At 38.8% G+C, this 15,308-nt stretch overlaps 3 protein-coding genes and 1 long non-coding RNA gene across 4 annotated transcripts; 2 read left to right on the top strand and 2 right to left on the bottom strand.

Moving 5' to 3' along the window:
- Positions 1-2,176: 2,176 nt before the first annotated feature.
- On the bottom strand, positions 2,177-3,404 carry LOC126798525 (23 kDa jasmonate-induced protein-like). The gene is made up of 2 exons (XM_050525528.1): positions 2,899-3,404; positions 2,177-2,781 (listed from the first exon to the last, which is right to left on the bottom strand). Exons 1-2 carry the CDS (start codon positions 3,364-3,366, stop codon positions 2,584-2,586), a joined length of 666 nt encoding a protein of 221 aa, XP_050381485.1. The 5' UTR covers positions 3,367-3,404; the 3' UTR covers positions 2,177-2,583.
- A 1,218-nt stretch (positions 3,405-4,622) lies between these two features.
- On the top strand, positions 4,623-5,899 carry LOC126798527 (uncharacterized). Its single transcript, XR_007672534.1, has 3 exons — positions 4,623-5,003; positions 5,128-5,413; positions 5,591-5,899. It is a non-coding gene; the product is annotated as an uncharacterized LOC126798527 (long non-coding RNA).
- A 3,340-nt stretch (positions 5,900-9,239) lies between these two features.
- Positions 9,240-10,532, bottom strand: LOC126798526 (23 kDa jasmonate-induced protein-like). The gene is made up of 2 exons (XM_050525529.1): positions 9,841-10,532; positions 9,240-9,738 (listed from the first exon to the last, which is right to left on the bottom strand). Exons 1-2 carry the CDS (start codon positions 10,300-10,302, stop codon positions 9,541-9,543), a joined length of 660 nt encoding a protein of 219 aa, XP_050381486.1. The 5' UTR covers positions 10,303-10,532; the 3' UTR covers positions 9,240-9,540.
- Positions 10,533-12,532: 2,000 nt separating this feature from the next.
- LOC126800467 (O-fucosyltransferase 36) lies at positions 12,533-15,076 on the top strand. Its single transcript, XM_050527833.1, has 3 exons — positions 12,533-13,942; positions 14,273-14,522; positions 14,623-15,076. Exons 1-3 carry the CDS (start codon positions 12,687-12,689, stop codon positions 14,797-14,799), a joined length of 1,683 nt encoding a protein of 560 aa, XP_050383790.1. The 5' UTR covers positions 12,533-12,686; the 3' UTR covers positions 14,800-15,076.
- The last annotated feature ends 232 nt before the right edge of the window (positions 15,077-15,308 follow it).

Genomic DNA, 15,308 nt, shown 5'->3' on the forward strand with positions numbered 1-15,308 from the left:
GCTTCATTCCCGGGTGCACAGGTGCGTTCTAAGTATCTAGGTTGACCATATGAGTTCTCTGACGTCTCGTGTGTGCTATTGGACGGAAATTAATGCATCCTAGAAAATTGTATACGGAATATTTTTTTCTAAGCAAATTTATTGCTTGTGTCTATTACAAAATTACAAAGTCATTAGAGAATCTCAATTATTTAAGAATTGTTTTTTAAAAAAACCCTTCAAAATTAATCTATCGACAAATAAGTATTAAATAAATGGAAATAAATAAATTGTTCAGAAAATTGAAAACTAAAGAAGTCGGTGTTCATGACATATTGATATGAATATTACTCTCTTTTCTTCTTACGTACTTTTTTTATCGTAATTGTTTTTATTGTCAGCATTGAACATGTGTTCACATATGAGAATGATGTTTTAATAAGTGTAAAGATACAAGGTACGAACATAACATAGAGAAGAAGAAAAAACAATCATGGGATCATAGGAATAAACATGGGCATAAACATGTTAGGTTGTAGGAAAAAAAATCGGTAAAGAAAAGACAAAAAGAAAATAAAGAAAAAGGTAGAGAATAAACATCTTTAAATACAATGATAAAGTTAATGAGAAAGGCCATGAAAATCTTTGGTCTAGAAGTTAGATAATTTTTGGATTGTAGTGTGTATAATTAACACTACAAAGTCCATGAGATTCCATGAGTTTATAATTCCATAAGTATGAATGATATTTTGAATACCTACAGAATTCTATTTATTTTTAAAAGTCAATCCAGATTTTAATGAATTCCATAATGACTTTTAAAAAACCTAATTGAATACACCTAGTTTGTATTGATAATTAAAAGTCTATATTGAATACACCTAGACTTTTGAATTCCATATATTTATTTAAAACTCCTACTAATTCCATATACAATACATCCCCCTTAGATTACAACCAATAAAATTTTTGCAATAAATATTTCAAGTCAACAATATGAAATTATGAAATATATTATGGTTATGATTAATAAGAAATAAAATATTTAATTGAAGTAATAAATGTAAAAATCTGGAAAATAAAGAAGTTGTTGGAGTTGGAGCATAATTTTTTTATAGATTTTGAAATTTACTTCTCAATTTTAGAGAAAATATAAAAAAAACTGTTAGAGATGTTCTAATAAGATTCACGCCCAGCGTCCAAATATGTTAAGCATCTTGCCATTATTAATTTGGTAAGTCATATGCAGTTTTCATCAATTTTCTAAAAAAAAAAAATGCAGTTTTCATCTTGCATAGTTTGGCAAAGTTACTGTAACATTCAGGTCCATGTTCAAAGACAGAAGAGTGAGAGAGAATGTCAGAAAGTCTTGAAAAGAAAACAACATTGAACAATGAATTGGGCCGATGATACGATCATCTCTTATACATGGACATGAAGGTAACAACGAAAACGGAACCTGCTTTTTACTCATTGGAAGTTGATTCTCGGCTTTGTCTTGATTGCCATTGAGAAAAAAAAAACAGAACAATTTCCAATTAATGCTGAAAATTATGCAGGATTAGTATAATGATATGGTACATGCCATGTATTTGGTAATTGGTATATGATTTTTGTATAATATTTTGGGGTCTCAAGCATTTTTCATTTTGTTTTGCTTTTATAGTTCCCGTAATCAAATCAATGGCCGGTGGAAGTATTGACCATCAACGGTGTTGCTTCGTTAATTACGGTTTCTGTCCATAGCTGAGCTCGCAAAAGCCCTAAGGATCAGAACTCTAATTATGTCCTTGTGATTAGAGTTACTCGGCAGCTTTGCCAGAGCACAACCTACAATCGCCATAGCCATTTCCTCTGTGAATTGTTTGTATATAGGGCTGTGTTTATGTATAATGTGAATTGTTTGATCTGAATGGAAACAATCTTCTGATATTTTCTTCTCCCCAAGTGTTCTTTCTTTCTCCCAATACATAATGGTTTCACATTAGAAATTGGGCCTCCCTTTGTGAAGGACATTGTATAGTACGTCTATATCTTGTGTTTTATCTTTTACCTTCTTTTTTCTCTCGGAACGGGGGTAGTAAAATGTTTAGGGTTGCAATATTTTGTCCACGAGTTACTTTTATATAATTATTATATGGAATATGAACCAACTGAGGCCGCAACCTATGACGAATCACTACCAAGAATAGATATGACGAATCTAATCATAGTTTTTGTGCAAGATTATTAGTCATACCCTAGTAAAGACTTAGGCCGCAAGAATACAAGCATTCTAAATGCACTGTTTTACGGAGTATGCGTATAAATTTAAGATCGAACAATTACACAATTAGGAAGCACAGTATAGGATGATATTCTTTGGCTTGTAAGACATGTGCGTACACGCATGAGGTAGGTAGTATACTGCCTTCACCATCAACAAGGTCAGTCAACACTCAACAGCCAGTTAGCGACCATGGACTAGCTAGCCGGCCTTCACACCAACACGGTCAGAACAATGATAAGGAAATCGAAGAGGTTCTATTTCATCTTTCGGGTTCTCAAGTCCACCCCTTGCTAACTAGCCTGCAGACTTGCTAAAACACGATCAGGATTAATGAATCAGGCATCTGCACCTTCTAAAGTGAATATAGTTTCCACCACAGGGGAAGTGGCGCTGCCGGTTGATATCGTTGACAAGCATCCTTCCCATGCGTCGCTGTGATAGTAGCGAGTCACGTCTAGCTTTGCATATAATGAATCCCAATTTTCCTTACTGTACCGAGCGAAGTGGTCCACTCCACGCGTCTTCACCCAGACCTGCAACATGAATTTTCCGATTGGTGACTCTAAGTTTGAATACAGTTACAAGAAATCAAAATTGGGGGAGCTAGCAGCAAGCCCTAGCTAGATATATGGCTAGGTAAATATATTTACCGAGTTATTAAACGCTTGTCTACGCCACGGGTTACACCAGGCCATCATGAAGTCACAGTTGGTGCCTTTTCCGGTGCTGCCTCGATACACAACAGCTGCCTCAGATCCGGCCAATGCGAGGGAGGTTTTGACGTGCAAAATAGCACCCCACTGGCCGTTTTCAATTTTTGCTGGGTATGGAGCTGGCCCGATGTGCCCATGGAAATTATGATCACCAACATAAGCGATAGTGTTCCCAGTAGCATTGTAAACAAGGCAAAGTGTTGATACTCCTATCCCCCACTCGCTCTTCAGATTATCCACGTAAGTCCGGGCGTTCCTATCCTTCATATCGGCGGCTTTCAAGTAAATCGCCGCACGCGCCCTATCAGCCGCCGTTATTTCCATGTCAGCACACACACACCCTGATATTGCTCTTATGGTCGAGTCCGTCATGGAACTTATGGGGGTGCCAAATACGTTTGCCATTTGTATCACACACACAGCCTTCTCTCTCTCTCCCCTATCTCTACGTACGTTAGTGTATCTCGGAAGATATGTACGTATATATAGCAAACAATTGCCATAATACGCGTTGCAAGCGATCGGCCCGAACTTTCGGGGAGCTTTACAGGATGACTTGAATTTTCAAACACGGGATGCTTGAAAATTCGAAAGCGGGGTGCCTTGAATTTTCTTTGAAAACCCCTCTTTATTTTATTTTTTGAAAGGAAAAAAAAACCCTCTTTTTAAATGTACTAGAATAAAACACATCTAATGGGTGTAGTGTTAATTAATTTAAAAAATAATCTTATTTATTATTATTTTAAAGCAAAGACCTTATTGAGAATGATGGAGATAATGGACAGTTTTATAGATGGGAAAGCTTTTGTTTTGTTTTTATTTATTCTTGTCTCCTAATTATATGATTTAATTTTGTTATAAATTATATATAGTACAAGCGTGTTCATATACTTTTAATCTTTCATAATGATTTTGGCTATTAAAGTCTATTACGCCTACGACCACAGTCTAATTATAAGACCATCTAGTGGCTAATGTAACTTTTACACTATTTAAATGGGGAGTAGCTAACACACGTACGACCAAGTAGCCATATTTGTAACTTGTAAGCACCACTTGTTGCATAATAAGCAATGATTGTTCCCGTGTAAATCATTCATATATGTTTTTTCGTTTCCATTAATACTTTTGTCATGTATATTTTTGAAACGGGACTCATTAAAGTTAAATTTCATGTGTATCTAAAGCTAAAAGTATTATACACATACTATATCCCACAATAGAGTACACAATATACACGAATGATTGCGTGCACGTACATGTATACTTACACGCACGTCCCGTTTTCTACTATTAGTGGGAACCACAGACAATACTTGCATGACCAAGACAGTATTTTTGTAGATTATGAGTTTAAATTTTCATACACTTCCCAATGTACATTCTAAAAGATGGATTTTGATGCTTTTGATTATAGACAGATTATTTTTCTCTTTTAACTTATTAACGTCATCTCTCTATTGGAGATATAACTTTTTATATATGTACTTTTGGTAAGGGAAGAGAAAGTGATGTGGTGTTGGGGGAAAATTCTATAATAGAGCGCTTCATTATATGCAGTGTGCATGTGTTATGCACGTGATAAGGCAAAATCAGTTCTCAGTCACAACTTTACCTTTATTTTGAAATCGACGGCTCATATTTGGTGACCTGCTAAACCCTTATCCGTCATATTCTCTCGTTTAAGATATGTGGCTTAGAATCTTCGTCCGTGTGAGAGAAACATCCGCTTCTCTACCGAATCACACTCCCTACTCTCACGAATCCTCAAATTACTCCGACATCAATCTATACCAAAATAATTCTGGATCGTGGCCCCCCGTTTTTTATTGTCTCTCCTTTTGTTCTTCGTTGTTGTTCTATAATCAATCAGCTGGTTGTTTTCTGCATTTTGTTTTGTCGAGAGAGAACAGTGGGAGGATGTGGATCATTTGGCTCACGAAAGGAGCAAGACCCAGTTCGATGTGGACCAGATGAAGGTCGTCTGGGCCGGCTCCCGCCACGCCTTGGAAGTCTCCGATCGGATTGTCGCCACCGATTCAGTAATCCAACCTCATCCTTATGTTCACTATTTTCGGTTAAAGTTTCAGTAAGCTCTTAGCTCAATTGTCTCATTTTTTCTTCTTTTATTTATTTAATTTGTGATTATGTTTGTTTTGTTGTTAGGAGTTTAAGAAGGATGATAGGACTAGGCTAAGTAGGAAGGACTTGTTTAAGGACACACTGAGAAAAGCAGCTCAAGTCTGGAAGCGGATCAATGAGCTTAAACTTACTGGGAGGTTTCATGTTTTACGGATTTAGTACACTTTGTCTATGATTTTGTTGGTTGAATGACTCGATTGTGCTACTGTTAATTTCAGAGGAAGAAGCATCCAAGTTCAACCTTCATATATGGAATAATTTCAGAGGAAGAAGCATCCAAGTTCAACCTTCATATATGGATCTTCACTGGGTAAGCTCAGTTATTTTATAGTAGTAATGTAATCTAGTTTTCTGCATCGCCATGTCTTGTATGCGATAATCACTTGTTTCTTAGAGTTAGTCTGTTAGATAAACTTTGTGCATTTTCTTCTAGGATGTGGTAGTTCAGAAATTAGGATGTTTCTGAAGAAGTTGATTTTCTCTTCAGGGAATGTTTATACCTTTTATTAAAGGATCAGGTATTGGGGTTCAATCTAAGGAAGAAGAAGACTGAACATAACGCACTCCAAACCAGAGACTGATTTGGGCCCTCTCTTATTTCCCCTCGGCTTTGTAGTGTTGGGTTCCCTAGAGTTGTTAGTAATGCTTTAAACTATGACCTCTTTGGTGCAAGATGCACAAAAGGTTTTTCTTTGCTGTAATTTAGCCTTTCGTATCAAAAAAAAAACCAAAGGCTGATTTCTAGGCAAAATCAGCTAGTCCCATCTCCAAATCAGGATTCCTGCCGAAAATTTGGGTGCCGGACGGCTACGATTAAACACCAAGAGACATGACATCGCAAGGCAAACTATCCTACACGCCTCTGTGTTTTTAGCAATTGAGATAATTGAAAGTGAGGTGATGAAATGCAGGTAGAAGATGATTGAACTGTCGAAGAGTGATGGGAGAGTAAAATAAAATCTGGGGATGAATATGAATGGTGGAATAAAACTGTGCGATACAATAAAACAAAAAGGAAATTATACATCTGAAAGGGAAGGCATAGTGATAATGCCTCGTTATTAGACGGTGGTAACCTAGTTCGAGCCACGACTCAATCATTAGTATTAATTTTGTTAATTTCAAACTTTTGGTTCTTCTAATAAAAACAATTAATTTTATTTTTTTACAGATATCATTAATTCTTTTTGTTAAGTTTCAAAACAATTATATAGGATCAACCAGTTCCATTGAGTGACATGTTTTCTAAATATAAATATTACATATTTTAATATATAAAATCTACACTAATAACCTACTACATTAGTGGACACTTTGTTGATCACAAACTTAAGTTCAACATATGGAAGATCGACACCACCCGATGTCATCGGAACATATAACTACGCGCATGGTAAAAATTTCATCCAATTTGAGGATTGTTTGACCGTCCGTAAGTGGTGTCAACCGAAAAATATGCTGATTTAACAAATAGAAACTCATTTGAACGGATCCTTCTGGAATTGTTTTTTCAAATTCGACCGCACATACTCAGTCACAAGTATCATGTGGTTGGCATGTAATGAACTCGTACTAAAATAACAACACGATCATCAATAGTGCATTAAACCCAGCAAAAAAAATCACCACACTGAAAAAACCAACCAACAGAATTAACAGAACCCAATAATTTTCACATTTCAAAGAGCCATAAAAAACTCAAAGACTATGCCTTTACAGCAAAAGCTTCACAGAACTTTGGAAAGTTTACACCTTTATGCAAAACACATCTCTCTACTAAGATGACTCATGCAGCAGGGAAATGTCTCAATGAAGAGTCACTGTAAAATAAAATTCAATTTGTTCAGCCAAGTCATTATACAAAAAACCATTTAACCTAAACAAGTTCAATTCCAAACCCATATTAAACCAAGTACACTTTCATAGCATCAAAGATTAAAGATCAACTAATTCCAAAGCAAAGCTCAGAAACTTAAAGACATACCCAATTCAAATTTCACAAAACAAACACAAACCCACTTAAAATCTTTGCAGCGTATTTTCATATGAGCCCCAAAATCGAAAATGTCAAACCAAGAACAAAAATTAAGAACACATACATGCTAACAGTCATGGTCAATTTCGAATTCTAGAACAATCAAAGTTCTGCAAATCATCCCCTCTTCACTTCCTCTAGAACCAGACAACTCAGATTAATGACATTTCAGACCCGCATTGCCTTTACCTCAAAATACAAATCGAACCTCTGCATAATCACACACACGAATACATCGGGTCGAGGGATAGGGTTGTTTGTGTGTGAGAGTAAGACTGAGATTGAGACTGAGACTGAGACTGAGAGGACTGAAAGATACGGAAAACTCTCGCACGTATGAGGAACTGGAGATACCCGGTTCCCATTCGGTTAATTTTTGTCACTTGGACGAAAAAATCCTTGACGCGTTTATGCTAGTCGCGTTGCATCCTCTGCAGCGCTGCACAATAGACTAACCCAAGTAAAGGGTTGTATGTTAAAAACATCAAATGTACTATGTTTGTTCGTTATCTATTTTTTTAGGGGTTTGGAACCTAACCAAGCTGGGAGGCTCAGTTCCACGTCCGGATCCAAAAAATAAAAACGAAAAAAATAAAATAAATAGTAAGGGGGATTAGACCAAAATCTTGCCGATATAAAAAAACCCAAAGAAAATAAAGAAGATAATCCTACTATGAAAGCCGATAATTCAGAAATCATAAGTAATCAACTTATAAGAACTTAACGAGCACACTAGGAGGACTATCATACCAAGCAAAATACTCATTGGTGAGGCATAAATTGGCCATTATGTCAGCTACCGTATTTCCTTATCTAAAAATATATGACTGCATCGAAAAAAACATCAGACAAACTTTAGATAGACAGTTGTGCCAACTGGCTCTTATGTTCCACGGGGGAGAAAAATATTTGGAAGAAAAACATGTCACCGCACTAACAAAGTCACTTTCCAACCATGAGTAGAACCAACCTCTAACAATAACAATTTCAATTGTCAAAATCACAGCATAAAGCTCATAATAAACTGAAGAATTTCAACTAACCGATTGACAAAACTCCCCTAAAAAACCACCTGAAGACTCCCGAAAAACACCCCCATATGCTGTTGGACTGGGTTACCTTTAGCCAATCCGTCAGTGTTAACTTTAACCCAAGGATAAATTGGTGTCTGCCATAAAACATGATGTATTTTTGGAGTCTTACAACGGTTGGGAACAACACCCAGAGAGGCAAATAAACGGGCATCAAGAACACCTTTAAAGCGACCAGGAGCAAAATGGCTAATTTGATGAATCCAAACCAATATTGAGCAACACAACTTAGAGAAAATAGGGGAACGATTGTCAAATCTTAGCCTATTCCGAACCTTCCATAAAGTCATGAAGATAAACATGCCTGCCGCTAGCCACAAATTATAAAGCTGAGAGGAGAAAGGCTTTCGACAATAGCTTACCCAAAAATCTATCAAAGAGAGAGAAGTAGAAAAAGAAGTGTCAAACTGAACCGCTAGCCACCTCCAGACACGTTGAGAAAAAGGGCAATGTAAAAATAAGTGCAAAGAAGTCTCAATAGAGCAAAAACAAAGTTGATAGATGGACACCACAGAAATTCCACATATTTGCAGCCTATCATCAGTAGGTAGCCGATCAAATAGAATTCTCCAAACCAAAAAAGAGTAATGTGGAGGAATGTAATACCGTTGTTTGTTAGATGCCCACACTTTTCACATGGAGATGATGTGTCATATAATCATATCCACTAGAAAAACACTGAATTGGGCCATGGGCTCGGCTCGACATAAACTTGGGTCCTGGGTTGGGCCGAGCTTGATGTTTAAGTCAATGGGTCGACCGGAGTCTGACACGATAAATAAATAGGTCGACCCGAGCATAATTTTGACCCGTTTAAAATGGGCCGATGGCCTGGCCCTTTGACATCTCTGGCTCCACCTCTGACACAGTCACACTGTCAGGGTTTAGATGCAAAATAATACATTATACGTGAAATCCCTTCACATTCGCAGTCTAGATTCAAATTGCTGAAGTGGAAGGAAGATAAAATAATTATCACAATTTATAGCGGTACTCAATTACACACACAATTAAAAAACACAGCTGAAGGATATTATTCTTTTGACTTGTAAGACGTGTACACTGATGTACATACATGAGGTAGGTAGTATACTGACTTCACCATCAACAAGCTAGGTCAATCAACACTCAACAGCCACCATGGACTAGCCGGCCTTCACCCCAACACGGTCAGAACAATGATAAAGAAATCGAAGTGGGGGAAGAAGATGGAGCTGGAATAGGTTCTTTTTCATTATTCGGGTTCGCTAGTCCATCCATAACTAGCTTGCGCGCTTGCTTGGTACGTAAAACACGATCAGGATTAATGAATCAGGCATTTGCACCTTCTAAAGTGAACATGGCTTCCAACACAGGGGAAGTGTCGCTGCCGGTCGATATAATTGACAAACATCCTTCCCATGAGTCGCTGTGATGGTAGCGAGTCACGTCTAACTTTTCATATAGCGAGTTCCATTTCGCTGCAGTGTACCTAGCGAAGTGGTCCACTTCCCTGGTCTTGACCCAGACCTGCAACATGAATATTCCGATTGGTGATTCTAGTCGCGAACGCAGTTAAGAGAAATCAAAATTGGGTGAGCTAATCCTAGCTGGTTAGGTCAATAAATTTACCGAGTTATCAAAAGCTTGTCTACGCCATGGATTACACCAGGCCATCATGAAGTCACAGATGGTGCCTTTCCCGTTGCTGCCTCGATACACAACAGCTGCCTCAGATCCGGCTGCCGCGCCGGAGGTTTTGACGTGCAAAAAAGCACCCCACTGGCCGTTTTCGATTTTTGCTGGGTATGGGGCTGGTCCGATGTGCCCATGGAAATCATGATCACCAACATAACTGATCGTGTTCCCTGTAGCATTGTAAACAAGGCAAAGTGTGGATACGCCATTCCCCCACTGCCTCTTCAGATTCTTAACGTAAGTCCGGGCGTTCTTATCCTTCATATCGGCGGCTTTCGAGTAAATCGCCGCATGCGCCCTGTAAACCGCCGTTATTTCCAGGTCGGCACACCCTGATATTGCTCTTATGGTCGAGTCCGTCATGGAACTTATGGGGGTGCCAAATACGTTTGCCATTTGTATCTCTCTCTCTCTCTCTCTCTCACTATCTCACACACACTCAGCGTGCTCTTTCTTACAGAAATCTCTATGCTAGCTACCTGTTTGTATATATCTAAGCTGATTTGTTAAATCGACCAGCTAAACAGTACACGTACAATCATACATCTTAGAAGATGTATATATAGCAAAGAGTTGCATAGTGTTCTCATCTTGTTGAGAAGCGATCGACAAGAACTTTCGGGGAGCTTTCCAGCCACGAACTTGAATTTTCAAACACCCACCAAATGTAATCGTCTATTTTCTTAATGCATTTCATAATCATTTGAGCTTCTAGCTAGTAGCTAATGTATTAAAACTAGCTAGTTGAATAGGGAATAGCTGACACATGTACGACCAAGTAAGCAATATTAGTAAATGCACCACTTGATGCGCGCATATCGAATGAATCGTTAGCCATAAGAGTTTTGAAACACCAACCCAATTATCTATTTCCTCAATGTGTTAATAAAAATAAAAATACCTTGAGCTTGATGTATGTAAACTCATTGACTCTAGAGTTTTCTAGCCAAGCAAGTACGACCAAGTAGTTTATATTAGTAAACACAGCACCTCGATGCATACATAACTAAGCAATTATTCTACGTAAGCTCGGGAAGTTGTATCGAACTCCACACCTTCAACAACGGAACAACCATTTGTTAGAGGAAGTTCAGGTTGGTAGATGATGATTAAATCATTGAATCTTTTCCGCTTAGGAAGGTAAAGGTTCTAGAGAAGAGGGCGAGGTGAATATGATACTCTTTTTGTATACAATCGTTTTATATGGATAGTATTAGTGATTGGCATCCTAGTGTATAGTAATACAATTAGCAAAAATAAAAGTTGCTAGAATAATAAACAATACAAAGATTCTTAATTTACTCAGAGAAAAACTTGTGCCCTTAACTCTTAAATGACGAAACTTTTCACTATGTAACGAGTGGTACCAAGATGCTTCTTACAAGTTTGTAGCAATATGTGGGTATCAAATCACATGTCGATCGGAAAGACTATTTTTCGACTATACTTGTATCTCAAGTAGTTACAACTACAACAATGAAAATTTCTGATAAGTTCCAACCTCATGCTTTAGCTAACAACTAAATCTTCATGAACACTTCTGGCCTTCTTGGTTGTTGCATCACCGATCATTATATCTTGGTAGGCAAATGCAGTACATGTTTCAGTAAATTTTCTTATTCAAGCTCATAGGTTAATAAACACAGGAAGACTTTGAGCACAAGCGCTAGACTTACAAAGAAGCTAAGCTCAAGAAAATGTGCCAGACAATTTTTACAACACTGTAAATATAGCCAAGAGTGAGGCTCCAAGGGAGCACAAAGGCAGTTAACTGAAGTTGTCAAGACACATACATATATCAAGTGAAAAGACACTCTTTTTTGCAGTGAAATTACACTGCATCGGTACTTAAATCATCGATCCTTAACTATTACTTGAGCTTGTATGCGTGGTAGTTGTCGATCACATCATTTGTAGTTATAGCCCTTAATTCTCAATTCGGTTTAAAGCGCTACCCTACTTATTTTTACTAAGGTCGATAATATATGTAAATTGATTAGATGCAGCTAGAAGTGGCAAATGGGCCGAAAAATCAAACCTCAATACGGGTTCAGTCCGTTAAAAATTAACACGGCACGACTCGAGCCCGTTATTGTAATGGGCCGGGTTTGGTCTAAATATTTTAGTCCATGAGTCCGGCCCGGAACGGCATGAGCACGATATATTCATGAGACATCCCGTTAAATACATAATTTTATATTATTTATATAAATTTTCAAATAATTATAATAATGAAAATTGAATATTAGACATTTTAAATATTAACATCTTGATTATTTTATTATTTTAATTACATTATGTCACAAAAATCATTAAAGTAGTGATAAAAAGTCATAATTTTGACATATGTAACGTTTTAGAAATAAGATTATCAAATGTTTTGTCGTATTTTATTTCTTTTATTATTTTAAATAATTATATAAAATAAATATTTTAATTTCATAAACTTTTTTATATTAATTGTGTATTATAATACTAATTGACTGAATTAGAATTTAAAAAAATGGACTGATTAATTTTGACCCATTTAAAATAGACGGCACCGGGTTCGGTTCAGTCGGGTGTCTACCACTTGATAAGAGTAGGTAGAAAAAATGATGGTCGGGCCAATGCGTTATGCTCACTCCAATTCCCTCAAAAATGATAAAATAATAGCAAACACTTGTTCTTCCCAGACCCAAAGCTCTTTTTCCCAACCGCTGCTTTCACTCCCAGCCCAACTGTCACCTCCCAGTCTTCCACCCCCGCATTGCCAGAAGCACTTTCGCCCTTCCCACACAATGGACCGCCCGGACTCCCTCTCTTCCGACGACGACGAACTCGACGACGACCGCCAAAACCTGATCGACCAGAACGACCGCAAGCACCACCACCACCTCCTCAGCCCCCGATCCGCCACCACTTTCCAAATCGACGACGGCGACCACCAGCAAATTCGACGCCGTTTCACCTCGCTCAAGCTCCACGACCTCTTCAACAAACGCAGCCTCGTCATCTTCTCCATCTTCATTCCTCTCTTCGTCCTCATCCTCTTCTTCACCACCGACATCAAAAGCCTCTTCTTCTCCCACCTCTCCGTCCCCTCTCTCTCCGATTCTGTCGCCGACAAGCTCCGCGAGTCCGAGCTCCGAGCTCTCTTCCTCCTCCGGCAGCAGCAGCTCGGCCTCTTCGGCCTCTGGAACCAGTCGCATCTCAATTCCACTTCAAACCTAACCAATCCGGACCTCGCCGATCTCAAATCGTCGATTTTGAACCAGATTTCGCTCAACAAGGAGATTCAGCAGGTCCTGCTCTCTCCGCACAGCTCCGGCAACTCGTCGGACCTCCGGGATCCAAGCCTCGGCGGCGACCGGTGCGGAGTGGTGGACCAGAGATTCTCAGAGAGAAGAACAATCGAGTGGAAGCCGGAATCGAACAAGTACTTGCTGGCGATTTGCGTTTCGGGCCAAACGTCTAACCACCTGATCTGCTTAGAGAAGCACATGCTCTTTGCAGCATTGCTCAATCGAGTTCTGGTGATTCCGAGCCCGAAAATAGACTACCAGTACAGCACTGTGTTGGACATTGAGCACATCAACAAGTGCGTTGGCAGAAAAGTGGTGGTCAGTTTCGAAGAATTGGCCGAGGAGAAGAGGAATCACATCCACATTGATAGGTTCATGTGCTATTTTTCGAAGCCGACGCTTTGCTATTTGGACGAGGAGCATCTCAAGAAGCTCAAGGCGGTCGGGGTTTCGTTCGGGAGCAGGGAGCCTGCTTGGGGGGAGGATGTGAAGAAGCCGAGCAGGAAGAGCGTGCAGGATGTGCAGTCCAAGTTTTCGAGCAGCGATGAGGTTATTGCCATTGGGGATGTGTTCTTTGCTGATGTGGAGAGAGATTGGGTGATGCAGCCGGGCGGTCCGTTAGCTCACAAGTGCAAGACTCTGGTTGAGCCGAGTCGGCTTATAGTGCTGACCGCACAGCGTTTCATTCAGACGTTCCTAGGGAAGAACTTCGTGGCACTTCATTTCCGGCGGCATGGCTTCTTGAAGTTCTGGTATATAAGTTTCTTTACCTTGCCCTGTTTTGCCTATTTGGTTTCTGTAATTCTCGTTCAAATTCTGTTTACTTCCTGCACTTGATTACCCTTTACTGTATACCATAGATACGGACACATGTTACTGTGAATCTGATGTTTAAACGCATCAGTAGTTTGCATAAAAAAAAGAATCTGATGTTAAAGCATCATTTGATACTGTGAAGTGTAGTTGGCTTTTACAAATCATATTATGGGTCTTTTGTACTATCAGGTGCAAGTGCATGCTATTAGCATCTTTTGTCTATGTGTTTGTGTTGTGCCCATCTAAAATGCTTGCCTATTTTACAGCAATAATAAGCAACCAAGTTGCTTCTACCCCATTCCTCAAGCTGCAGATTGCATTGCCCGGGTTGCTGAAAGGGCCAATGCAGCAGTTGTATATCTCTCAACAGATGCAGCTGAAAGCGAAACTGGTTTTCTGCAGTCACTAGTTGTTGTAAACGGGAAGACTGTACCACTAGTTAAACGCCCTGCACGAAATTCCGCTGAAAAGTGGGACGCTTTGTTATACAGACATGGACTTGAAGGGGACTCTCAGGTAGGTTATGCTACCATCTTAACATTCCAGTATTCCATCAAGGTAAGTCCTTAATGCATAACACAAAGTAAACTAATTCATGTCTTTATTCTGTTTGTAGGTAGAAACTATGTTAGATAAAACCATAAGTGCCATGTCAAGTGTTTTCATCGGAGCATCTGGATCCACTTTCACCGAGGACATTTTGCGCCTCCGGAAGGGTTGGGGTTCAGCTTCTGCGTGCGATGAGTACCTCTGCCAAGGTGAAGAGCCTAACTTCATAGCAGAGAATGAATGAAGACACTATACCGATCAATTACTGGGTGATTGTTATTTTTTGTGGCTCAACCTACCTCTTGTGTTTATGCACCTCTCAGAAGTGGTTGGTTCACCCTTTGTGTATATTAGTGTATGATAGATAGCATTGTCTTCATTTTGAAAATGAGTTTTGTTCTGCCTGTTGTCTCCTTCTCCATTTTAGCCTCAATTTTTCTGAAGTAGGGAGCACATCTGTCATACATTCAGCCTTTCTCATTTTGGATTCTCAAGTAGGCAAATCCAATGTATTATAGGTGATAGTCAGTATCAGAATTAGCTCACAATTCTTTGAATTAATTTCTTTTCCTCTTTTATACATGGTCCATACCAATACATTTTACTTGAAAAACAATACATAACCACAAAATTAGTGGATTAACTTTGTCTTTATGATTCTAAACCTTGGAATCAGAATTAGATTCAGGAAGAGTTGCTAAATTGGGAAAGAAAATCAAAACCAACAGAACCTCCAAGTGGATAGGACCAAAT

This window comes from Argentina anserina, chromosome 6 (genome assembly GCF_933775445.1).
Source record: "Argentina anserina chromosome 6, drPotAnse1.1, whole genome shotgun sequence".
Taxonomy (NCBI): domain Eukaryota; kingdom Viridiplantae; phylum Streptophyta; class Magnoliopsida; order Rosales; family Rosaceae; genus Argentina; species Argentina anserina.

Bases quoted from the DNA above. Each gene is read 5' to 3' on its own strand.
- LOC126800467 (XM_050527833.1), top strand. From the start codon at position 12,687: ATGGACCGCCCGGACTCCCTCTCTTCCGACGACGACGAACTCGACGAC. The intron at 13,943-14,272 runs GTATATAAGTTT...CCTATTTTACAG, and splicing joins CATGGCTTCTTGAAGTTCTG to CAATAATAAGCAACCAAGTT. The intron at 14,523-14,622 runs GTAGGTTATGCT...TTCTGTTTGTAG, and splicing joins GACTTGAAGGGGACTCTCAG to GTAGAAACTATGTTAGATAA.
- LOC126798526 (XM_050525529.1), bottom strand. From the start codon at position 10,302: ATGGCAAACGTATTTGGCACCCCCATAAGTTCCATGACGGACTCGACC. The intron at 9,739-9,840 runs GTAAATTTATTG...TTCATGTTGCAG, and splicing joins GACAAGCTTTTGATAACTCG to GTCTGGGTCAAGACCAGGGA.
- LOC126798525 (XM_050525528.1), bottom strand. From the start codon at position 3,366: ATGGCAAACGTATTTGGCACCCCCATAAGTTCCATGACGGACTCGACC. The intron at 2,782-2,898 runs GTAAATATATTT...TTCATGTTGCAG, and splicing joins GACAAGCGTTTAATAACTCG to GTCTGGGTGAAGACGCGTGG.